Source organism: Salvelinus alpinus, chromosome 6 (genome assembly GCF_045679555.1).
Source record: "Salvelinus alpinus chromosome 6, SLU_Salpinus.1, whole genome shotgun sequence".
NCBI classification, from domain to species: domain Eukaryota; kingdom Metazoa; phylum Chordata; class Actinopteri; order Salmoniformes; family Salmonidae; genus Salvelinus; species Salvelinus alpinus.
This window is the reverse complement of record NC_092091.1, coordinates 60,208,888-60,234,586: the sequence shown is the minus strand read 5'-3', so window position 1 is coordinate 60,234,586 and position 25,699 is coordinate 60,208,888. Positions and strand designations below refer to the sequence as shown.

Here is a 25,699-nt window from a genome sequence, read left to right as displayed (position 1 = left end):
TAGAGAGAGAGAGAGAGCTGAGGAACATGTTGAGTAGAGAGAGAGAGCTGAGGAGCATGTTGAGTAGAGAGAGGAGTGCGTGTCTTTACGTCTGACGTTGCTCTGCCCCGTCCCATTGCCAGTGGTTGACTGATGGTGCACTACTCAATAACTGTCACACCACAGGCCGTAGGGGACTGGTGTGTGAGGACTGATGTGCATGTGAGTGTCTTTCTAGAAAGGCAGAGAACAAACCAAGTGAGGGTGTGTGTGGTGATAGCAGTGTTTATGTAAAGGTGTGGGTGTGTTTGAGGAGACGGTCTTGTGTGTGTGTGTGTGTGTGTGTGTGTGTGTGTGTGTGTGTGTGTGTGTGTGTGTGTGTGTGTGTGTGTGTGTGTGTGAGACTTGTGTAGGACGTGTACACGCTGTGCGTTAGAGCGTCTGTGTATGACGTGTGTATGAGTGTGTGGTTTGGTCGTACTCACGTGAAGCAGAAGAAGAGCGTGGTGGATCCCACCAGGAAGGCCGTCGCCGCCGACACGGGCACGTAGCGGGACGGGCGAAGTGGCCGGGACGGGGAGGTGGTGTGGGGGGGCGAGGGGAGGCCACCCACACCCCCACTCTTACTGCTGCCCGGCATCACACAGGGGGAGAGGGGAGGGGATTACTCAGGGAGGGAAGGGAGGGGGATTTGTCTGGGGTGTGTGGATGGATTATAGATAAAGAGGGAGGGAGAGATTAAGAGAAAGGGCAGAGAGAGAGGGAGAGGGATTGACGGGGTTAGAGAGGGAGGTAGAGGAGTCCCCTTCTCAATCGGACCAGGGCGAGAGAAGACCCACGTCTCTGCATGTTCACCGGAAAGAGGGGGATGAAGAGAAAGAAAGGGCAGAGCGGCCCTCCCTAAACCGCGTGTTCATAAAACAACTCTGTCCCTTTGCTTCAAGTTGTGGGACGTCTATTCAACTTGACCTTCGGCCTTGTCTGAGAGGAGGGGGTAAGATAAGACAGAGGGTATTTGAAAGGGGGGAGATAAGACAGAGATAGAGGGTATTTGAAAGGGGGAGATAAAACAGAGATAGAGGGGGGGGGGGGATTTGATTGAGATGGACTCTGACAGCTAAAGGCTTAAAGAGACTCCACTAGAAGGCCTTTTGTTTTGCTGTCCTCCGGACAACACACAGGTCAACATAAAAGTAGACTGGAACATGAAGCTAAACAGAGCCACTATTTAAAAGACGTGTTCTCATAAGATCGAGCTTATATAGGAGAACGACGACGACAAGTTGTGCTCAATTGTGGGCCGATACTTTTAAATTGCTTGGTTTCTCTTTTCGTCTTTAACAATGGTTCCTTAAAGCGGATTTGGGTAAATATCTTGACATTTTTAAAAGGAATTTCAAGAAATGTGCGAGAGGTAAATAACTTAATTGAAGGCGTAGTGATTGTACGATACAAAAATAAAATTGTGCAATAAAAAAAAAAAAAGCTGTGATATGGCTTGATTGTTTCGGTGTGGTTTAGAAAAATCCTGGACCCTCCCTTTTCTAAAGAAAAGAAGTAGGATGTCTCAGTAAAGCAGAATGTATATGATTTGGTGAAGCCGTTTTAAAAACGTACATTTCTTATTTATTCATTACAATCTCACTCTCATCTAGTCCTTAGACTCAAACGGTAAAATAAAAAAAATTAAAAACTTTGAGGGATCAAAATGTCAGTTAGGTACAGAGGATGAGGCAGATCGCTTCGGTTGACCTGCTATACATTCCCTGTTCAATGAAAGCCCGCATCAATAACTTAAGATTTCAACGACCTCTGGTTCAGTTCAATGACATTCAGACCCAATAACCTTCTCCCCTTCCAGACGAAGATGACAGATTGCTTCCGTCTGTAGATTGTACGGTTCAGTCTGTAACCTGTTCGGGTCTGTACCCTATTCTGTCTGTGATATAGACCGACTGAGTATGAATTTGGCTCGGACACAGATGTTGTCAAAAGGGGATGGCGCGATCGAGAGGTAGAGATCGATTGCAAGGTTTTTGGGGATTTGACGCGGGTCAAGACGTAAAAAGATCGCAACTTAACAGTTTATTTTCTGCCTCGATGGAAAGGTATCACTGTAGCTAGTCTAATGTGTAAACAAAGGGGGGGAGAGTGAGAGAGAGAGAAAAAGAGAGAGAAAAAGAGAGAGAGAGAGAGAAAGAGAAAAGGAGAGCAAAATGGTCTTTGATTGTATCCAAGTGGGATTTGTGTCTCTGTGTATTCTGCTCCCTGGCTGGCTCAATCCTCAGAGGAGACAGGAAAAACAAAACATCATCAGAACAAGAGCGAAAAATCAGCGGAGACTAATATCGAGCAGTCCTGTCGCTGCTCTGGAAGTCAAGGAGTTTCCTCACTAAATAAAAAAGGCCGTCCCTTCGGGTCCAAAACAGCGTCTTCAAAACGCCAATGTGCTCGTAGGCGGACGCTCAGACTTTGTTCTTCCTGGTCGGGGCATCCCTGAGCCAACGGGAGACAAGCGGGAAGTCTCAAAGGTCGATCCCACCTGCTACAGGTGTGGGTGGAAGAAGACGTGTACACAGGTCAAATTGTGTGTGTCCCTGTAACCTGCAGTAGTCCGTGAGGGGGCACATATCCAAAACACCCTGAAAGATCCTCCTGAAAAATGGTTAAAGAAAAACAAACAAAAAAAAGATTTAAAAAAAAAAAAGCTATGTGAAATTGAGCCCAGAGAGGAAGGGCCTGAAGATTAGAAGCTGGAAGCTGAATCTCCCTAATGGAGGTTGATGAAGAGCTCCTCCCCAGTGTCTGTAGACACCCAAGGCCCAGCTGTGTTAGCTAGCCAAGGAGAGGAGGATGAGGAGGGCCGTTAGTTACATAAGCCACCGTCTCACTGAGCGAGGCAGCCAGCCAGCAATTCCCATTCCCCCAGGGCCATTCCTCTACTTCCGTCCCCCAGCGGAGTGCACCGAGAGGGGGGGGGCACACCCTCCCACTACGACCCCTGGGAAGCAACTCTGGGTCTCGGAGGGCGTGTCTGAGTGACTGTGAGATGTTTATGTGACTCTCTAGGGCTACTTCTAGAGCAGTGTGTGTGATTCTGCGTGTGTGTGTCTCTACGTGTGTGTGTACATGTGTGTGTGTGTAAAGGGGGAGGGTGGCAGTTAGGAGAGCAGTGTGATAATCTGTAATTAAAAAAAGTTTAAATCCAACAGGTTTTCCAACAGGCACGGTCTTTCTTTTCTCTCCACTCCCGCTGGCGTGTCACTGGTGATCCTCCTCTCTTTAGTCAGATACGTCTGGCGCCTCTAGACGTCTGCTGGGATACAGCTCCTATAGGGACGGAGAGGAGGAGAGTGGGGAGAGAGACAGATGGGTTAGAGGGAGAGAGAGGGATGGGGAGAGAGAGAGGGGAGGGTGGGAATAAGAGAGAGGGGAAAGAGTGGGAGAGGAAAAGCGAGAGAGAGATACACGTCTTTAGCTCCATCGTGAACCACAGGCAACTCTATGTATGGGACTTCATCGTAAACAAACAGCATTCAATGTCGAGCACCAACTAGTCTAGCAGGAATGTGTCGGTTGTTCACCCTGCTTCTGCTGTGGAAGTTATCTGCTGTTGTCACTGTGTGTGTGCGCGCGCGCGCGAGTGAGTCCGTCAACCGTGAGTGCGTCTGTGGGCAATATATATATATATAAAAATATAAATATAATGTTCTCTCGGCCAGCAATCATTCTGGTTCCTAAAAAAACTAATCCATAAAAACAAGGTGTGTGATTGGGTCTGGCAGACATTCCGTTAGCCCTCCAGGGATTCATCTGAAAGAGTGTGAGAACAAAAAAAGACACATAAAAGAAAAGTGTCCCGTCCCTCGTCTCCAAACAGTGTATGACAAGGTGTTGAGAGATGACGCTTTTCATAATTAGCCAACTCAAAATGGGAGTTGAGCCCAATAGCCAGGGCCCCATGTGCCATTCAGACACAACCCCATGTTAGAGGGCGCGAACCGTGAACGCACGAGTGAGAACGAGTGAACGTGCGTGACTGTGACTGTGCGTCTGGGCCTGCGAAGGACACCACGGCTGGCACGAAAATGAGAGCGCGCTCCTCGGGACAGAGGGTACAACCTGAACTTGCACAATAACGACGCTCATTTTGCCATTTTTCCCCAGAAGGCCTACCTCCTCTGTCGAAAAGAGGTTTTGTCCAGAACACAGCCCATTGTGCGCCACATTAGGTGAGAAGACAGCGATAAGATGCAGCACCAGAGATCAAGCTCCATTCAGACTCATGAATTTCACTCCTAAGTCCTAAGTCCTTATTAGAGTGCAAACATCAGCAAGTTATTATGATTCGTGAACAGAATTTGCATTTATAGTGGCTTAGTGCTTTTTCCTCAATCTCAAAGTGCTTAGAAATTGTATTGGGTTGAACTGTACGTTCCTCAACCAATTAGGCGCTCCCTATCTCCCCTTCAACAGTTGAAGTAGTCAACTCAACACCGGTCCTTCCCAGGGTCGTATTCATCAGGCACCAAACAGAAGAAAAACAGACAGACATGGGGAGGGACGAACTGAACTAGTCCAATAAAAACGTTTCCAATGCACAACGCTTTTTGAAACGTTTTTTTCTCCAATGTGCCGCCTATTACGCCGGCCAGGTCTGTAATTAGGGCGATGTGGTTCTAAACGGGCTGACGAATAGGGGACATGCCTGTAGGTATCAGGCTCAGCTATGCAGAGACTGGAAGTGACAGTCAGACCGGTGACCCTGAATCATTCAAACACTAATGCACATGGAGCACATCAGAGGCGGCTGCCTATAGACATAGATTAGGAATCACTGGCCACTTCAGTAATATTTCCCTATCTTGCATTACTCATCTCACACGTATAAACCGCACTCCGCACTATTCTACGGTATCTTAGTTACTTCAATTATTTGTAAATATTGCATCACCCACCTCATATGTATATACTGTACTCCATACCACGCCACTGTATCTTAGTCCAATGCCGCTTTGACAGATATATATATATTCTTAATCCATTCCTTACTTAGATTTACGAGTATTTTGGGTATATGTTGTGAAACTGTTAGATATTCACTGTTAGATATTACTGCACTGTCGGAGCTAGAACCACAAGCATTTTCGCTACACACGCAATAACATCTGCTAAACTCGAGTATGTGACCAATAACATCTGCTAAACACGTGTATGTGACCAATAACATCTGCTAAACACGTGTATGTGACCAATAACATCTGCTAAACACGTGTATGTGACCAATAACATCTGCTAAACACGTGTATGTGACCAATAACATCTGCTAAACACGTGTATGTGACCAATAACATCTGCTAAACACGTGTATGTGACCAATAACATCTGCTAAACACGTGTATGTGACCAATAACATCTGCTAAACACGTGTATGTGACCAATAACATCTGCTAAACACGTGTATGTGACCAATAACATCTGCTAAACACGTGTATGTGACCAATAACATTTGATTTGTAACATGATCTCCCAGGTTCTTCTAAGTCTACGTCCCAACTGGCACCCCGTTTGCTTTATAGTACACTACCTTTGACCTGGGCCCATACTATTTACTATAGGGCCCTGGTCGAAGGTAGTGTACTATAAAGGAACTAGGGTGTAATTTGGGACACAAGCCAAGTAAGCCTCTTCCGAGCCAGAACAGCGATAGGGCCTAGGCCTGTCTCCTGTTTCTGTAGTGGGAGGCAGCTTGGAGGTATAAGTACACCCCCTAGACAGGCCTGTCACAAGGCCTCACCCCCGATCCACCTCCTTGGCCTAACCCTAAAATGTTCATTTTGGACTTTGACTATCACCTATGACTGATCCCTCTCTCCATCTCCTTCTGGAATCTACATCTCCAGCATAAGGAAGAGGGAAAGAGGAGGGAAAGACAGGATAGTAACAATAGAACAATCCCTGGTATGTCTGTAACATATGAACTAGAGGTCGACCGATTAATCGGAATGGCCGATTAATTAGGGCCGATTTCAAGTTTTCATAACAATCGGTAATCGGTATTTTTGGACACCGATTTGCCTATTTATTTATTTTTTAATTACACCTTTATTTAACTAGGCAAGTCAGTTAAGAACACATTCTTATTTTCAATGACGGCCTGGGAACAGTGGGTTAACTGCCTTGTTCAGGGGCAGAACGACAGATTTTTACCTTGTCAGCTCGGGGATTCGTTTTTGCAACCTTCCGGTTACTAGTCCAACGCTCTAACCACCTGCCTTACATTGCACTCCACGAGGAGCCTGAGTGGCAGGCTGACTACCTGTTACCCAAGGGTAGCAAGAAGCCAAGGTAAGTTGCTAGCTAGCATTAAACGTATCTTATAAAAAAACAATCAATCTTAACATAATCACTAGTTAACTACACATGGATGATGATACTAGTTTATCTAGCGTGTCCTGCGTTGCATATAATCGATGCGGTGCCTGTTAATTTCTCATTGAATCACAGCCTACTTCGACAAACGGGTGATGATTTATCAAGCGCATTTGCGAAAAAAGCAGTCGTTGCACCAATGTGTACCTAACAATAAACATCAATGCCTTTCTTTAAAATCAATACACAAGTATATATTTTTAAACCTGCAAATTTAGTAAATATTGCCTGCTAACATGCATTTCTTATAACTAGGGAAATTGTCACTTCTCTTGCGTTCCGTGCAAGCAGTCAGGGTATATGCAGCAGTTTGTGTCCATTTATTCCTAACAAAGACCGTCATTAATTTGCCAGAATTGTACATAATTATGACATAACATTGAAGGTTGTACAATGCAACAGCAATATTTAGACTTATGGATGCTACCCGTTAGATAAAATACGGAACGGTTCCATATTTCACTGAAAGAATAAATGTTTTGTTTTCAAAATTATAGTTTCCGGATTCGACCATTTTAATGACCAAAGGCTCGTATTTCTGTGTGTTATTATGTTATAATTAAGTCTATGATTTGATAGAGCAGTCTGACTGAGCGATGGTAGGCACCAGCAGGCTCGTAAGCATTCATTCAAACAGCACTTAGTGCGTTTTGCAAGCAGCTCTTCGCAATGCTTCAAGCATTGAGCTATTTATGACTACAAGCCTATCAACTCCCGAGATTAGGCTGGTGTAACCGATGTGAAATGGCTAGCTAGTTAGCGGGGTGCGCGCTGATAGTGTTTCAAACGTCACTCGCTCTGAGACTTGGAGTAGTTGTTCCCCTTGCTCTGCATGGGTAACGCTGCTTCGAGGGTGGCTGTTGTCGATGTGTTCCTGGTTCGAGCCCAGGTAGGAGTGAGGAGAGGGACAGAAGCTATACTGTTACACTGGAAATACTAAAGTGCCTATAAGAACAACCAATAGTCAAAGGTATATGAAATACAAATCGTATAGAGAAATAGTCCTATAATTCCTATAATAACGACAACCTAAAACTTCTTACCTGGGAATATTGAAGACTCATGTAAAAAGGAACCACCAGCTTTCATATGTTCTCATGTTCTGAGCAAGGAACTTAAACGTTAGCTTTCTTACATGGCACATATTGCACTTTTACTTTCTTTCCAACACTTTGTTTGTGCATTATTTAAACCAAATTGAACATGTTTCATTATTTATTTGAGGCTAAATAGATTTTATTGATGCATTATATTAAGTTAAAATAAGTGTTCATTCAGTATTGTTGTAATTGTCATTATTACAAATAAATAAAAATCTTCCGATTAATCGGTTTCGGCTTTTTTGGTCCTCCAATAATCGGTATCGGCATTGAAAAATCATAATCGGTCCACCTCTAATATGAACTTCTCCTCTGCTTTGGGCTAAGTTCCCATCGAATGTGTGAAATATATAGACCTCTGCTCTGGGCTACGTCCCAATCGGATTCATTAACCTCCTAGTATCCTCATCTCCTTTCCTTCATCATAATGGAGGTAGCTAGGCCGACCAGGAGTTTTTCCCCGACCAGACCAAGGAAAACCCACGGTGCTAGCTAGTTATAGCCATATAAAATGAGGCCCAGCGTTTTTCCTAGTCAGTTCACATGATCGGGAACACCTCTGGCTTTACTTGTAAGAGAGAAGACTGGCTTGTATCACTCAGACCAATGGTTATCTGAGTGAAATAGATGCTATCTTAGAGTATTGGGGACACAGCATGATACTAATATAGGCTGTGTCCCAAATGGCAACATATTCCCTAGAAAGTGCACTACCCTATGGGCCCTGGTCAAAAGCAGTGCACTACATAGGGAGCCATTTGGGACGCAAAGATGGTTAGCCTGCAGCAATAGAATCTTGCCAGGAAAAGGGTGTCTCTGCCTAGGCTGTCATAGTACTGAGATCTAGATAGAGATTACACATATTGAGCAAAATGGGCGGGCGCACACACACACACACACACACACACACACACACACACACACACACACACACACACACACACACACACACACACACACACACACACACACACACACACACACACACACACACACACACACACACAGAGAGAGAGAGTGAGTGAATGTAACATGAGTGGGGATGATTGCCTAATCAGTGGAGTATGTCTTACTGCCGTGGGGAGGAAACAGAAGCACAGACACACAATATGACTCACCGCAGTGCTACGCCCTCCCTGCGTCCACCTCATTTTTGGGGTTGCGAGGAGATACGCAATCAGAACCACTCACGTATGACCAACAATACGTATCCGTCCCCTCCCCCTCTACAGCCTAAGGTATGTGATCATCTGATAAGGACTAGTGGGTACCAGGTGATGGACTGAGATTACTAACTGAGTAATCTCAGTGGATCCCTATGTAGTGCACTGCTTTTGACCAGGGCCCATAGGGTAGTGCACTTTCTAGGGAATATGTTGCCATTTGGGACACAGCCTATATTAGTATCATGCTGTATATATACACACATACACACATGTATATATATATATATATATATACACACACAGAACCAGTCAAACGTTTGGACAGGGTTTTTCTTTATTTTTACTATTTTCTACATTGTAGAATAATAGTGGGAAAAAATCTAAACTATGAAATAACACATGGAATCATGTAGTAACCAAAGAAAAGTGTTAAACAAGTCTAAATATATTTGATATTGTGAAATTCTTCGAAGTAGCCACCATTTGCACACTCTTGGCATTCTCTCAACCAGCTTCGTGAGGTAGTCACCTGGAATGCGTTACAATTAACATGTGTGGGTTGTTAAAAAAGTTATTTTGTGGAATTTCTTCCTACTTAATGCATTTGAGCCAATCATGTGTTGACAGGGTAGGGGTGGTATTGCTTAAGACATGAAGGTCAGTCAATGTGGAAAATTTCCGCAAATACCTATGATGAAACTGGTTGAGGACTGCAACAGGAAAGGAAGACCCAGAGTTACTTCTGCTGCAGAGGATACGTTCATTAGAGTTAACTGCACCTCAGATTGCAGCCCAAATAAAAGAGTTCAAGTAACAGACACATCTCAACATCAACTGTTCAGAGGAGACTGAGTAAATAAGGCCTTTGTGGTTGAATTGACACAAATAAACCACTACTAAAGAACACCAATAAGAAGAAGAGACTTGTTTGGGCCAAGAAACACAAGCAATGGACATTAGACCGGTGGAAATCTGTCCTTTGGTATGATGAGTCTCAAATTTGAGATCATGGCGGTGGTGTGGTGATGCTTTGCTGGTGACACTGTCTGTGATATTTAGAATTCAAGGCACACTTAACCGGCATGGCTGCCACAGCATTCTGCAGTGATACGCCATCCCATCTGGTTTGGGCTTAGTGGGACTATCATTTGTTTTTCAACAGGACAATGACCCAAAACACACCTCAAGGGTTATTTGACCAAGAAGGAGAGTGATGGAGTGCTGCATCAGATGACCTGGCTTCCACAATCACCTGACCTCAACCCAATTGAGATGGTTTGGGATGAGTTGGACCGCAGAGTGAAAGAAAAGCAGCCAACAAGTACTCAGCATACAGTATGTGGAAAGTCCTTCAAGACTGTTGGAAAAGCATTCATCATGAAGCTGGTTGAGAGAATGCCAAGAGTGTGCAAAGCTGTCATCAAGGCAAAGGGTGGCTACTTTTGAAGAATGTCAAATATATTTTGATTTGTTGAACACTTTTTTTGGTTAGTACATGATTCCATGTGTAATTTAATAGTTTTGATGTCTAGAAAATAGTAAAAATAAAGAAAAACCTTTGAATGAGAAGGTGTCCAAATTTTTGACTGGTACTAAATATACACTGCTCAAAAAAATAAAGGGAACACTAAAATAACACATCCTAGATCTGAATGAATGAAATATTCTTATTAAATACTTTTTTCTTTACATAGTTGAATGTGCTGACAACAAAATCACACAAAAATTATCAATGGAAATCAAATTTATCAACCCATGGAGGTCTGGATTTGGAGTCACACTCAAAATTAAAGTGGAAAACCACACTACAGGCTGATCCAACTTTGATGTAATGTCCTTAAAACAGGTCAAAATGAGGCTCAGTAGTGTGTGTGGCCTCCACGTGCCTGTATGACCTCCCTACAACGCCTGGGCATGCTCCTGATGAGGTGGCGGATGGTCTCCTGAGGGATCTCCTCCCAGACCTGGACTAAAGCATCCGCCAACTCTTGGACAGTCTGTGGTGCAACGTGGCGTTGGTGGATGGAGCGAGACATGATGTCCCAGATGTGCTCAATTGGATTCATGTCTGGGGAACGGGCGGTCCATAGCATCAATGCCTTCCTCTTGCAGGAACTGCTGACACACTCCAGCCACATGAGGTCTAGCATTGTCTTGCATTAGGAGGAACCCAGGGTCAACCGCACCAGCATATGGTCTCACAAGGGGTCTGAGGATCTCATCTCGGTACCTAATGGCAGTCAGGCTACCTCTGGCGAGCACATGGAGGGCTGTGCGGCCCCTTAAAGAAATGCCACCCCACACCATGACTGACCCACCGCCAAACCGGTCATGCTGGAGGATGTTGCAGGCAGCAGAACATTCTCCACAGCGTCTCCAGACTCTGTCACGTCTGTCACATGTGCTCAGTGTGAACCTGCTTTCATCTGTGAAGAGCACAGGGCGCCAGTGGCGAATTTGCCAATCTTGGTGTTCTCTGGCAAATGCCAAACGTCCTGCACGGTGTTGGGCTGCAACCCCCACCTGTGGACGTCGGGCCCTCATACCACCCTCATGGAGTCTGTTTCTGACCGTTTGAGCAGACACATGCACATTTGTGGCCTGCTGGAGGTCATTTTGCAGGGCTCTGGCAGTGCTCCTCCTGCTCCTCCTTGCACAAAGGCGGAGGTCGCGGTCCTGCTGCTGGGTTGTTGCCCTCCTACGGCCTCCTCTACGTCTCCTGATGTACTGGCCTGTCTCCTGGTAGCGCCTCCATGCTCTGGACACTACGCTGACAGACACAGCAAACCTTCTTGCCACAGCTCGCATTGATGTGCCATCCTGGATGAGCTGCACTACCTGAGCCACTTGTGTGGGTTGTAGACTCCGTCTCATGCTACCACTAGAGTGAAAGCACCGCCAGCATTCAAAAGTGACCAAAACATCAGCCAGGAAGCATAGGAACTGAGTAGTGGTCTGTGGTCACCACCTGCAGAACCACTCCTTTATTGGGGGTGTCTTGCTAATTGCCTATAATTTCCACCTGTTGTCTATTCCATTTGCACAACAGCATGTGAAATTTATTGTCAATCAGTGTTGCTTCCTAAGTGGACAGTTTGATTTCACAGAAGTGTGATTGACTTGGAGTTACATTGTGTTGTTTAAGTGTTCCCTTTATTTTTTTGAGCAGTGTATATATATATACACACACACACACACACACACACACCTTGGCGTACACCTATCTATCTTTCTACCGTAACCGTGTTAAACCTGTCATCATTAAACTTCAAGGAAGGAAGGAAGGAAGGAAGGATGCATTTTACAAGTAGCATCCTCACTGGGCCCGTGTTCAAGTCTCTAGTCTCTCTCTCTGGTTTCCACTGTCCAGGAGAAGTCTTGACTTCTGGACCATTGACCTAGCTGTGGAGGACCTCCCACCGACTCAACCAACAAACTAGCTGGTTTGATCTGGGAATTCTTCCTCGAATTCGTCTTTCTTCACCTTTCTCAAATCACATTGGAGGGGAGAAGATCCAAGGTACCGCACCTCAGGCCTTCTCCGCCAATGCGTTTTGAGGAGTGAGGACGCAAGACAAATTGGGGAAAGAGCCTGGGAAGGACTTTCCCATGCGCTGAAGACAGACACAGATGACAGCCGAGAGGGAGAAAGAGAGAGAGAGCCTATTCTGACACGGTCAGATTCCACGAGGATTAGCTAATGATCAGCATCACTTCCTCTTCTTTTCAGTGGGCTGCTGGGTAAAACAAGCTGATGCCTACCTCGTTGGGCATGCTCACCAACATCACACTCAGCGGGGAACAATGTAACTGGATGCAACGGCGGTGTGTGGTCACCCAGTAAGGGGAAATGCGTATGTGCACAACGGCTGCGCGTCTGTCTCTGGGCTACATGCCCCAATTGCTCAAAGGCATTGAACTCCCTCTCTGTCTGTACATTTTACAGCCGTCATTCCTTACCATTTACATGACCCCCCCCCCCTCCCCTCCCCCTCCATGGGGATCAATAAAGTACATTCATTCATTCATTCAGAAAACACCCCGACACTCACACCACATCTGGCGCTTAAAACCATCTACACAACTGACAAACCAAAGTCCTTACAGTTCCTGCAATAGAATAGGCTTATGATCGGAGTAGGGCTGTGATGGAATTTTGCATGATGGCAATTGGCCAGCCAAATGACCGCAGTCTCTGTAAAACCGTTCCAATAGCAAATAATATAATACAATTAAAATGTCTATTATTTTTTACGCACATGCGCTGTATTTTTTACGACTGCATGCGCTGTCGTAGGTTATATTGTGTGCTGCTGCGCCTTTCTACATGTACTCATTTGCTACAACACCTCTTGCTTGTTTCAGCAAGGAGCAACAAAGATCCATCACGTGGTTAAGAGTCCATGTGACCGCAGGAAAAGGACAGTCGCACGAATACCCGGCCGTCTCGTCTCCAGTCAGCTGTTGGTAAAAAAATATAACTATTTTTTTTACGCTGAGACCAGCCTGCATCTACGACAACACATTCAGAAAGGTATCACTTCTTAGGTGTGAGTGAGATCACCACCCTGCCCAAAAGAACTTGGCTTCAATTGGTTTCCGTGGAGATGTCTGCCCTCAGCTGCCCCGGATGCTGAAGAAAGGGGGCCTTGACACAAAAGTGAGCCGATGACAAACAAAACACTGAGGTTAGGTGGAAAAAATGAGTGTATAATGTGTGTTGTATCCCACACAGACCTAATAAAGAAGGCAGTTGAGTACACTCATGAACACAATGAGTGTTTCCTCCTTCCCTCATCGGCCGCAGTAGCGCCCAGCCGGCCACAACCATTGGCACAGGCTACTCTCTTTACTAGCTAGGTTTCCATCCAATTGGCAACCGATGTGAATATTTAAAAAAATCTGCATAAAAACAACATGCGCATTTTCCCCCACCAGCAGAAGTGCACATAAAAAATAACTTTTCGGTCAAATTCTCATGTACTGAATAAAAAGTACAAGTGAAATGGGTTTCCAATCACATTTTCAACTCTACTCATGGTTTTGTCACCTACGCTCTAGTCCATGTATTCCCAAACTGGGGTACGCGCAATGTCGTCGAGGGTACGCCAAATAAAAAAGTGATTCACTTTTTTTCCCCCTTCACATTTTCACAGTCCATTTATATTTTCCAACGGGGCAATACATTTGGATGTGGTATTTTCCCCCACCTTGCCTGAATAGCCTCGTTTCACTGCCCAAAATAAAGTTAAACCAAGTATTCCCGCGAAATAACAACACAACGTCAAATACAGGTAGCCTAGTCAAATAATTAACATCCAATCACATTAACCGTTACTCTCTCGTGGGAAACCTTCACTCTTGCGCAGACATTTAGAAACAAAACATGACAATTTGAAAAATAAGCTATGGGAGTTTATTTGTGCGAGAATAAAGACGACTTTCGAGTAGTAAGACATGTATAAAAGCAACAGATACCATTAATAAGAAGGGGCTAGAAGCATCTTATATGGTGAGCTACTGAGTGGCTAGGACAGGCAAGCCCTATACTATTGTGGAGGACTTAATTTTTCCTGCTGCCACGGATATGGCTGGGACAATGCTGGGGGAAAAGGCCCAAAAAACAATACAGACAATGCCTTCATCAAATAACACTGTTTCACGACGCATCAGTGACAATACAGGAGATGATTTGAAACAATTACTGCTTTGCATACAAGGCAGTGAATTATATGCGTTACAGCTGGATGAGTCAACAGACGTGGTGAGCCTGGCACAGCTCCTGGTATATGTCCGTTACGTTTATGGGGGGTCAATTAAGGAAGACATCCTCTTCAGCAAACCAGGACAACATGAGAGAATATTTTTAAAGTACTGGACAGCTTTGTGACATCAAATGGACTTTGGTGGTCAAGATGTGTTGGTATCTGTACTGATGGCACAAAAGCCATGACAGGGAGACATAGTGGAGTGGTAACGCGCGTACAAGCAGTTGCTACCGACGCCACTTAGGTACATTGCAGCATCCACCGAGAGGCTCTTGCTGCCAAGGGAATGCCTGACAGCTTGAAATATGTTTTGGACACTACAGTGATAATGGTTAACTTTGTTTAAGCAAGGTCCCTGAACTCTCGTGTATTTTCTGCATTACGCAATGATATGGGCAGCGACCATGTAATGCTTTTACAACATACAGAAGTGCGCTGGTTATCAAGGGGCAAAGTATTGACACGTTTTTTTAAATTGAGAGACGAGCTTAAAGTTTTCTTTACTGACCATAATTTTCACGTCTGACCGCTTGCCTGATGACGAGTTTCTCACACGACTGGCCTATCTGGGTGATGTTTTTTCTCGCCTGAATGATCTGAATCTAGGATTACAGGGACTCTCCACAACTATATTCAATGTGCGTGACAAAATTGAGGCTATGATTAAGAAGTTGGAGCTCTTCTCTGTCTGCATTAACAAGGACAACACAGGTCTTTCCATCATTGTATTATTTTTTGTGTGCAAATTAACTCAAGCTTACAGACAATGTCAAATGTGATATAACGAAGCACCTGAGTGAGCTGGGTGCGCAATTACGCAGGTACTTTCCCGATACGAACAACACAAACAACTGGATTCATTATCCCTTTCATGCCCTGCCTCCAGTCCACTTACCAATATCTGAACAAGAGAGCCTCATCGAAATTGCAACAAGGCAAGCGGTTCTGTGAAAATTGAATTTAATCAGAAGCCACTGCCAAATTTTTGGATTGGGCTCAGAGTTTCTTGCCTTGGCAAATTGTGCTGTTAAGACACTGATGCCCTTTGCAACCACGTACCTATGTGAGAGTGGATTCTTGGCCCTCACTAGCATGAAAACTAAATACAGGCACAGACTGTGTGGGAAATGATTTAAGACTGAGACTCTCTCCAATACAACCCAACATTGCAGAGTTATGTGCATCCTTTCAAGCGCACCCTTCTCATTAACCTGTGGTGAGTCATTCAACATTTTTGATTAACAAATAAGGTTCTATATGTAAGATGGTTAAATAATAGCCCAAAATGATTGATTATTATTATTATTGTATTATTATTTGTGCCCTGTTCCTATAAGAGCTTTTGTCACTTCCCACGAGCCGGGTTGTGACAACCTCACACTCATTCTTATGTTTAATAAATGTATCGTATAGTGTGTGTGTGGCAGGCTTACAATGATGGCAACAACAACAACAACAAATGTGAAAGTATGCTGACCCTGGTGCTAGAGGGGGTACGCAGCTGGAGGTTGAATGTTTGAAGGGGTACGGGACTATAAAAAGTTTGGGAACACCTGGTCTACACGATGAGATTATTATGGACAAAATAGCGAGATTATTTATAATTTTCCAACGGCAGTGAAGCATCAATCATGTCAGCAGAATAAGACAGCCCCAAAAAAATGTTTGGAAAGGAGCATCAAGCTCATCACGTGCAACACCCTGTGAAGTTCAGAACTTATTTCATCTGTAACCTAATAAACTGCATTCTTCCCCGAGTCCTAGCAGGAGGATCAAACAAAATATATCACCACGTGACTCCAAATGTACTTCCATATGATGGATAGATGAATATTTCTGCATAAAGGCATTTCCACCGCCATTTCGTACATAATTCATTTTACCGACACAAAAATATATTTTGTTTTGTCGCCATTTGGAAAGTTTACAGACAAATTTGCTGTTCCCATCAGTCCTGTAGTGACAAGTTTTATCCAACGTGTGCTTCACTCGCATAAAAAGGTTGGATGAAAACCTGGTTACCGTAATACATTAAAATCACCACCACTAACAATTTCTCCTGGACCAGGGGGCAGCTGAGGAGTAGTGCATACATTTGCATTCAAATGGACTCTGCGTGCGTATCATGATCGATGAGGTGGCAGAGAGGTCTCTCCCTGAGAGTGTATCATTCAGTCCCCATTCATCAGAATGGAGGTGACGATCAGATGTGTCCCAATTTCATTTTGTTCGATACATGAGCAGAGCTGTAGGGAAGTCACTAGCTTCTATATCCATAGTCATAAACCCCACCCGTTCCTACAATTTATCGTCTTCAAATTATATTTTAAACCTAACCCCACTGCTAACATTATGCCTAACCCCGACCTTAAATTAAGACACATTTGTGTAGCCAATTTTGATGTTGTGGCTGTGGAATCTGACTGCTAGTGGAAACCAAATACTCTTGAATAGCTTCCTCTCATCATCTCCTTTTGTTTGATTCATGTACCTTCTATATTCCCTCTCTGAATTATCTTTCCTTCCCTTACAGGGAGGATCTTACTGTGACCTCACAGCTCATTTGCATCTTATTCACCATCCTTTATCCTGCCATCTTCACAAGTTTCAAGGTGGACCCTGCCTACAGAAACAATCTAAATAGCTGAAGCAGAGATGACAATCATGTGTTCAGTCCTCAACAGGATCACCTGTCAAGTGTTACCACACAAGCTATGCAGGCATGTGCTGCTAGAGCTAGTCAACACCCCCACCCAAAACTACAGGTTGGTGTCTGGTCTGCCAAGGGATAGGCCTTAGTGCAGCATGTGATTTGACTTGACATTAAGGGGTGGACATCATTCATGTAGTCTGACAAATGGTTGGATAATCTAAAATGGGCAGGTAGGCTATATACAATTCTACCTTTATACTACATCTGTAATACCGAAGCATCGTCAACCGATCGAAAAGGTTCGTTTGCGGTCACGTTCAGTGGGAAAAAAAGCGATATGATTTGAGCCCTTTCTCATTCTCTTTGACAAACCCATTCCGCCTGTAATATTTTTGGGTGTGTATCGCTGCGGTTCCACTCTGTCACTCTTCTATATAGGCCTCAAAACGGATCCCCGAACTCACACTCTTGTCTAGGTTGAGAAAAGATACCTTTAAAGCTGGGGTCGACGCAGCGGCACAGCCCGATGTGTTCTGACGGCCCAGCCTTGCTCGAATCGAGATGACACACTAAACCACACTCGTTTGAGGTTAGCGTAATAAATATTAGTTAAACTCATATCGAGCGAGGTATGGTTGGCTGTATGGACGTTGACTCCGATTCAACAACTTTGCCCCGAAAATAAGACATTAACGTTACTGTCAGTACTGGCTAGGTGAGAGTCGGTTATGGGAACATTGGCGAACTATGAATTGACTAACGTTACTAGTCTATGACTAGCTAAAGCCCCCCCGTAAAATGTAGCTAGGTTCAGTGGTACGGAAAGGAGTAGATATTTTACAAGCCAGTTAGCCATTTCTGGTGGCTAACTTCTAGCTAGCTAACTTGGAAACTGTGCTAGCTTGGTGGCAACACCTGAGCGTTTGAGCTACCTAGCCAGCTAACGTTGGATACCACCTTTAGCCAGCTAGCTACAGTAACAGTAAGTTAGCTGCTAGGTTCCATTTTCACAACAGCATTTTGACAAACATGGCTAACCATTTACCTGTAGCTATGTGGATTCACACCGGCTTCTTGAGTGAATAAATCCCAAAACGGTTGAATGTCCTCCGTTGATAGATTAGATTGATGATGACCGTTTTAATCTCCATACGAAGGTTTGGTGTTGGGTCCTCTGTATTAGCAATTTGGCTAGATAGCTACATTTCCCTTCTCCATTACGGTACAGTATACGCCTAAAAGATAAGTATCTAAAGCTGTTCGTTATCACTGGTCGATGGCTTCGGTGCATGTGTTTAGATAACGGCTAGGCGTTTTTTTTATCGAAGACACGAACGATTGCAGCAGGTAGATTGTACGGAGGTGCCCGAAGCCGATACATATTTTCAGGACCAACCAAGCGCAGATGTCCACGAACCTCTCTCCGAGAAGATATTGAAGTCCCGCCTCCTTCCTTGCTATTGGAAAGTGTATCTGTCAACCAAGAAGTGGAGTAGTGTACATTATGTGGTATGTGGCCAATACACTACAACTAGGGCTGTTCTTAAGCACGACGCATCGCAGAATGCCTGGACGCAGCCCTTAGCCGTGGTTTATTGGTCATACCACAAACCCCCGAGGTGCCTTATTGCTATTATAAACTGGTTACCAATGTAATTAGAGCAGTACAAATAAATGTTTGGTCATACCCGTGGTATAGTCTGATATACCACAGCTGTGTGCCAATCAGCATTCAGGGCTCAAACCACCCAGTTTATAACGGACCCTATACCATGGGTATGACAAAACATGTATTTTTACTGCTCTAATTACGTTGGTAACCAGTTTATAACAGCAATAAGGCACCTCAGGTGTGTGTGGTATATTGCCAATGTACCATGGCTAAGGGCTGTATCCAGGCACTAGTGGCATATTGGCCAAATACCACATCTCCTAAAAGTATTGCTTAATTAGACCATTTCATTGATCCTTAAATGAAATCTCCAAACCCGGGACACCGGGCCATGCAAAACGAACTTGCACACTCATCAGTAGAGATCAAGACCAATACATCATGTCATGTGCTTTTACTTTGTTGATCATGATGGTCCATCAATGTCCATACAAGATACTCTCCCAAAATAAATAACCGTATTTTGACTCCCTTCCAACACACGAATACAATCCGGTATTTATTGGGTAAGTGGTTTCAGCCTGGCTATTCCTACTCCATGATTGACAGGTAGGCCTTGACTGAAAGGGGGGTGTTTAAAAACCCTCTGACACACTGACATACTAAATACTGTGTGTGTTTGCATGTGTGTGTGTGTGTGTACTGTCTCAGCGTGTGTGTGGGCACGTAAACACACACACGCCAGGGGGATTAAAGCGACAGCAGGAGTTTTGGATAAGCCCACCCTAACCCTCCTCTCCACACACACATATCCCCACAAAGCTCACACAGATACACACATACACACATACATACATACATACATACACAAAGCTGACCAACATCTGCTGCTGCACCACCAAACATAATGATACAAATCTGAATCGCACTAATGAAATCACACACAATACAGTGTTTCCCCTAGGATTTTGTATGCAGCGGTGGCAAGGTTAGTGTGGGGGGTCCCTCCTCTTTGCCTTAGAGACAAAATATAGCTTATTTTTTTACCCCTTTTTTCTCCCCAATTTCGTGGTATCCAATTGGTAGTAGTTACAGTCTTGTCTTGTCTCATCGCTGCAACTCTCGTACAGACTTGGGAGAGGCGAAGGTCGAGAGCCATGCGTCCTCCGAAACACAACCCAACCAAGCCGCACTGCTTCTTAACACAATGCCCATCCAACCCGGAAGCCAGCCGCACCAATGTGTCGGAGGAAACACCGTACACCTGGCGACCATTTCAGCGTGCACTGCGCCCGGCCCGCCACAGGAGTCGCTAGTGCGCGATGAGACAAGGATATCCCTGCCGGCCAAACTCTCCCCTAACCCGGATGACGCTGGGCCAATTGTGCGCCGCCCCATGAGCCTCCCGGTCACGGCCGGCTGCGACAGAGCCTGGACTCAAACCCAGAATCACTAGGCGCACAGCTACTAGTGGCACAGCTACTTAGACCACTCGGGAGGCCAAAATATTGCTGTTTTAAAGTAACTGCCCAGTGTTTCCAGATTTCTATGAAATATGACCTATAATTACTTACAATAAGAGTGAAATAGTTTTCATTCCAAAAAATGGGAATTAAGTATGTTAAAAGGCAGCTTTTCTGTGTTGGAATGGTGTGGGCGTACCTCAAAAACAGAATGGTGTGGACTATACCGTCATAAAAAATATTAATGCAAGTAGACTGCTGATTGGCTAGCTCATCCTCCTCTATACCGCTGACTGGCCAGCTCATCCTTCTGAGGAGGATTACCAGGCCCCCAGTGTCCGGTCTGGAGCGTGAAGTCACGAGCTCCGCTGGTCAGCAACTGCATACAACCTAGCGGTGCCAAAAGCCCTGGTTTGCCCTAGAAAGCCTATGTAATTATAATAGTCAGAACGGACCAACATTTTTTTTAGACAGCTGTTTTGGTCTATAATATGTGTTTATTCGATCACCATGATGAATTATTTAAAAGTTTGCTACAAATCGAGATAATTAATTAAATAGTTATCCATTCTGACTACTACATTTGTCGTCACACAGGACCACGTGCTGACACAGACCAATCACGGATGGGCAGGCTACGAGGAGGCTCGCACCCTCATGCACGCTCTTTGCACTTGGTATTCACGTGGTATCCGGTATTGACGCCGATGTCATCTAGCAGCATTGGCTTGACTGTCTCAGGCAGGATGAAAACGACTACATCAACTATGATCCTTTGCTAGTTACGGACACTTTCACCATGATCCTTTGTGATTTTTTGGTGGCATTCAGCCCCATTCAGCAATATGGCACGCGTCAAATTAAAATACTTCCAGCTTTGTGCGCCATCGGGAGTTTTGGATGAAGTCAGCGCTGTCACTATCTACTGGTTTTAATGTCAAGTGTTATTACATCATACTCTATGAAGAAATAGCAAACTTTTTTTTGAGTTTGATGTGAGGTTTTTGAAGTAATTTTTCTCATGTATGCTTTGGCCACAAAAACAAGTATAGGACTAATCAACAACATTATTTCGGTATGAGTTAACAGAATATTAACTTTTAAAAATGCGATTTTCACTTTACAGTTACTTTCAACCCTAATTTCCTGCAATTCTACACATTTTGCAATGGCTGATGTGATGTTCTTATGCTATCTGAGTGAATCAAACTTTAGCAAAATCAATGTGGACCCCATGCCATTACCTTTATGGAATTTTAGATTCTCCCTGACTGTCTAGTTTTTATTTTGGTGGATGTTAGTTCTCAAATATTATCTTATTAAAACATACAGTTGAAGTCGGAAGTTCACATACACTTAGGTTGGAGTCATTAAAATGTGTTTTTCAACCACTCCACATATTTCTTGTTAACAAACTATAGTTTTGGCAAGTCGGTTAGGACATCTACTTTGTGCATGACACAGATATTCTTTCCAACAATTGTTTACAGACAGATTATTTCACTTATAATTCACTGTACCACAACTCCAGTTGGTCGGAAGTTTACATACACTAAGTTGACTGTGCCTTTAAACAGCTTGGAAAATTCCAGAAAATGATGTCATAGATTTAGAAGCTTCTGATAGGCTAATTGACATAATTTGAGTCAATTGGAGGTGTACCTGTGTATGTATTTCAAGGCCTACCTTCAAACTCAAGGCCTCTTTGCTTGACATCATGGGAAAATCAAAAGAAATCAGCCAAGACCTCAGAAAAAAAATTGCAGACCTCCACAAGTCTGGTTCATCCTTGGGAGCAATTTCCAAACACCTGAAGGAACCACGTTCATCCGTACAAACAATAGTACGCAAGTATAAACACCATGGGACCACGCAGCCGTCATACCGCTCAGGAAGGAGACGTGTTCTGTCTCCTAGAGATTAACGTACTTTGGTGCGAAAAGTGCAAATCAATCCCAGAACAACAGCAAAGGACCTTGTGAAGATGCTGGAGGAAACGGGTACAAAATTATCTATATCCACAGTAAAACGAGTCCTAGGTCGACATAACCTGAAAGGTCGCTCAGCAAGGAAGAAGCCACTGCTCCAAAACCGCCATAAAACCGCCAGACTACGGTTTGCAACTGCACATGGGGACAAAGATCGTACTTTTTGAGAAATGTCCTCTGGTCTGATGAAACAAAAATAGAACTGTTTGACCATAATGACCATCGTTATGTTTGGAGGAAAAAGGGGGAGGATTGCAAGCCGAAGAACACCATCCAAACCGTGACGCACGGGGGTGGCAGCATCATGTTGTGGGGGTGCTTTGCTGCAGGAGGGACTTGTGCGCTTAACAAAATAGATGGCATCATGAGGTAGGAAAATGATGTGGATATATTGAAGCAACATCTCAAGCCATCAGTCAGGAAGTTAAAGCTTGGTCGCAAATGGGTCTTCCAAATGGACAATGACCCCAAGCATACTTCCAAAGTTGTGGCAAAATGGCTTAAAGGACAACAAAGTGAAGGTATTGGAGTGACCATCACAAAGCCCTGACCTCAATCCTATAGAAAATGTGTGGGCAGAACTGAAGAAGCGTGTGCGAGCAAGGAGGCCTACAAAACTGACTCAGTTACACCAGCTCTGTCAGGAGGAACGGGCCAAAATTCACCCAACTTATTGTGGGAAGCTTGTGGAAGGCTACCCAAAACGTTTGACCCAAGTTAAACAATTTAAAGGCAATGCTACCAAATACTAATTGAGTGTATGTAAACTTCTGACCCATTGGGAATGTGATGAAAGAAACAAAAGCTGAAATAAATTATTCTCTATCCTATTATTCTGACATTTCACATTCTTAAAATAAAGTGGTGATCCTAACTGACCTAAGACAGGGAATTTTTACTAGGATTAAATGTCAGGAATTGTGAAAAACCGAGTTTAAATGTATTTGGCTAAGGTGTATGTAAACTTCCAACTTCAACTGTATATAGCTCCTTTATCTTTTCTATGTCATTTATATCTAATATTAGTAATTTAAGTTGACACAGAAAATGTTTTACTATCCCCAAAATGATATGTTAAAAAAAATACTGCTAATTGAATATAGGGGAAGCACTAGGATAGGTGGCTGACATGGGGGATGACAAGTGATTTCTAATGGTGTGCATTAGTTTGAGACAAGGAGAGGGAGCGAGAGTGTGTGAGAGAGGGAGTGTGTATATGTCTGAGAGGGAGTGTGTGTGTGTGAGAGCAGGGGGGGAGAGAGAGAGAGTGGGTGTGTGTACCGTAAACTCTTTGGTAGTTGGCACAGAAAGTAAATACAAAAGAGGGGAGAAAACAGATAACAAAATGGATCTCCAGGATGAACATGCCTAAGCAATGCTTCCACATGCCGGCGAAGGAAAGCGATAAACGTGTGTGTTAGTACACTAATGAATACACTCACACACAGACACACACGAGTAGGGCATACAAAGTAAAAATATGAGGTGTGCTCACCAATTTCTCCAATACATAACTGTATATTAGAAGATAAACAATATGCATAAAGAAGACGTGCATGTAAAAACTTTACAATTGATGGTTATCTATTCCACTTTTGAAGAAATACAGACCCGTGGTTCGGATCAAGGTGTCAGTGCAGGTGCCTGCTGGAGCGTTGGATTCCCGTTCCAGAGATGTTTGCTGCAATCTTGTGGTAAAAAACAGAATCGTGGCATGACAGCTACAGAAGACTTTCTGCTACAATGTAATAACATTATGTGATTGTATCACTGTGCAGTTCCAGGGAACTAATCAAGTTAACGTAGTCTCAGCTTTATTGAAAGATATCTGACTGTATGGGGACGCCAAAGGGAATACTGGATAGCCTTCATAAAGTAGCCTTTGTTCATGATTTGATTCATGTTGCCATTATCCTTAGAGAGGATTATAAACAGTTCATAGACAACTTTTCTGATCATTCACTACAAACCGTGGCTGACATAACAATCATCAGGGGCAGAGGTACATTTTATTACAGCTCAGGGGAGTATGTTATTGTTAGCCCAATAATGGACTAAGGGAGCCCTTAGTTAGTCCTTATAGTCCAAGGACCTTGCATGTTCTGTTTAGAGGTGAATTGGCTCTGGAAGCCAGAAAAAGCCAAATACAGTACGGTTGTAGAAACATAAAGCCCTCTACTTTCACGTCACATCAAAATCATTTCACAAATTCAAAATATACACTTACTGTACACTTGTTAAAACCGGGTTTTAACACAGTTGCAGCCGGCAGTATTTTTCAGTGACATGTTTGTGGCCTCTGTCTTCTGTTATGGTGAGCTTCGATTTGTCACTCGTGTGACAAAATCGCAGAGGATTCGAATAAAGTTCAGCTTTCCCCAACTTTAGCCCCGCCCTGTTCAGCTCCCTTGCCCATGCTCGCATAGGTCAGCGGCCCATTCCACTTCTTTCACTTTCCCTCCATTGAAAGTGAATTGCTTCCGATGTTTCACAGAGCTATGCCGCTTCCTAGTGTAAATGTCCCAGTCTGGGCCTCGACCCGCTTGAATACATTAGACTATTGAATTAGTATTTCATATAAAAGACATTAGTGTGTTTTCAAGTACAGCCTGTCACACTGACTGGATATACACTCCTCCCCTTCATCTACACTGATTGAAGTGGATTTAACAATTGACAGGATCATAGCTATAGAGCAGGTGTTCATAATGTTTTGTACACTCAGTCTAGCATGCATCCCAAATGGCACCCTATTCCCTAATAGTGCACTACTTTTGACCAGAGCCCTATGGGAATAGGGCCATTTGGGATGCACTATAGTGTTTAGGCCTACCTCTTTAGGCCTACCTGTATAAAAGTCACTGTAGTCAGAGTAGGCTCTCAAAAGGCACCCTATTCCCTATTATAGTGCACTACTTTTGCCATTTTATTATGTAAAGTGATTTGAGCATGGATGGGGATATAGGAGGACTGGCTCATTGTACACTGGAATGGTGAGGTTTTGTGAAGGTCAGAACTGTGCATGTGTTCTTGCATACCTGTGTGTGTGTTGTACTGACCCTGTCCTCTCTATAGGTGTAGTTTCCAATAAGGGACAGTTCCCCCAGCCTCCGAGGCACCAGCCTGGCCCCATGTGTAGCTATGCCCAGGACCTGGTGCTCATGCTCAGAGTCATGGGAGGGCCCAACGCTGGGCGGGATGTGGGATGATAACAGGAGCTAAACAGCTGCCACAACAATAACAGAGAAAGCTATAGAACCAACAGGTACAGCTACGCAGCACTACTGTATATAACCATACAACAGGAACAACTCTCCAAGCAGGAACAACTACACAACAGAAAGGAACAACTACACAACACTATCATATAGAATAGAAAGTACTTTTTTTCTTACATTTTTTAGTATTCAGATGACAGTTGCGAAATGCGTATTAAAGTTTGCTAAAACTTAAAACGTCAGCTAAACTGCGACTTTACATCAAGAGTAAGTCTTACTTGCTGGTTTCCCGGACACAAACTACTGAGCGGGCTTAATCT

At 44.0% G+C, this 25,699-nt stretch overlaps 1 protein-coding gene across 2 annotated transcripts in view; it reads right to left on the bottom strand.

Moving 5' to 3' along the window:
- The window catches only part of LOC139579041 (palmitoyltransferase ZDHHC5-A-like), a 40,160-nt gene extending 21,623 nt beyond the window's left edge, over positions 1-18,537 (bottom strand). The window contains exons 1-2 of one of the 2 annotated variants that reach the window (XR_011675667.1): positions 18,144-18,537; positions 465-3,309 (exon numbers count right to left, since the gene is read on the bottom strand). Coding sequence is in view for 1 of the 2 variants with exons in the window: in XM_071407252.1 (XP_071263353.1) it covers positions 465-619 (155 nt within the window). In the remaining variant the exon portion in view is untranslated. The remainder of the gene's footprint in view (positions 1-464; positions 3,310-18,143) is intronic. The other variant, XM_071407252.1, reaches the window with a different exon arrangement.
- Positions 18,538-25,699: the final 7,162 nt, after the last annotated feature.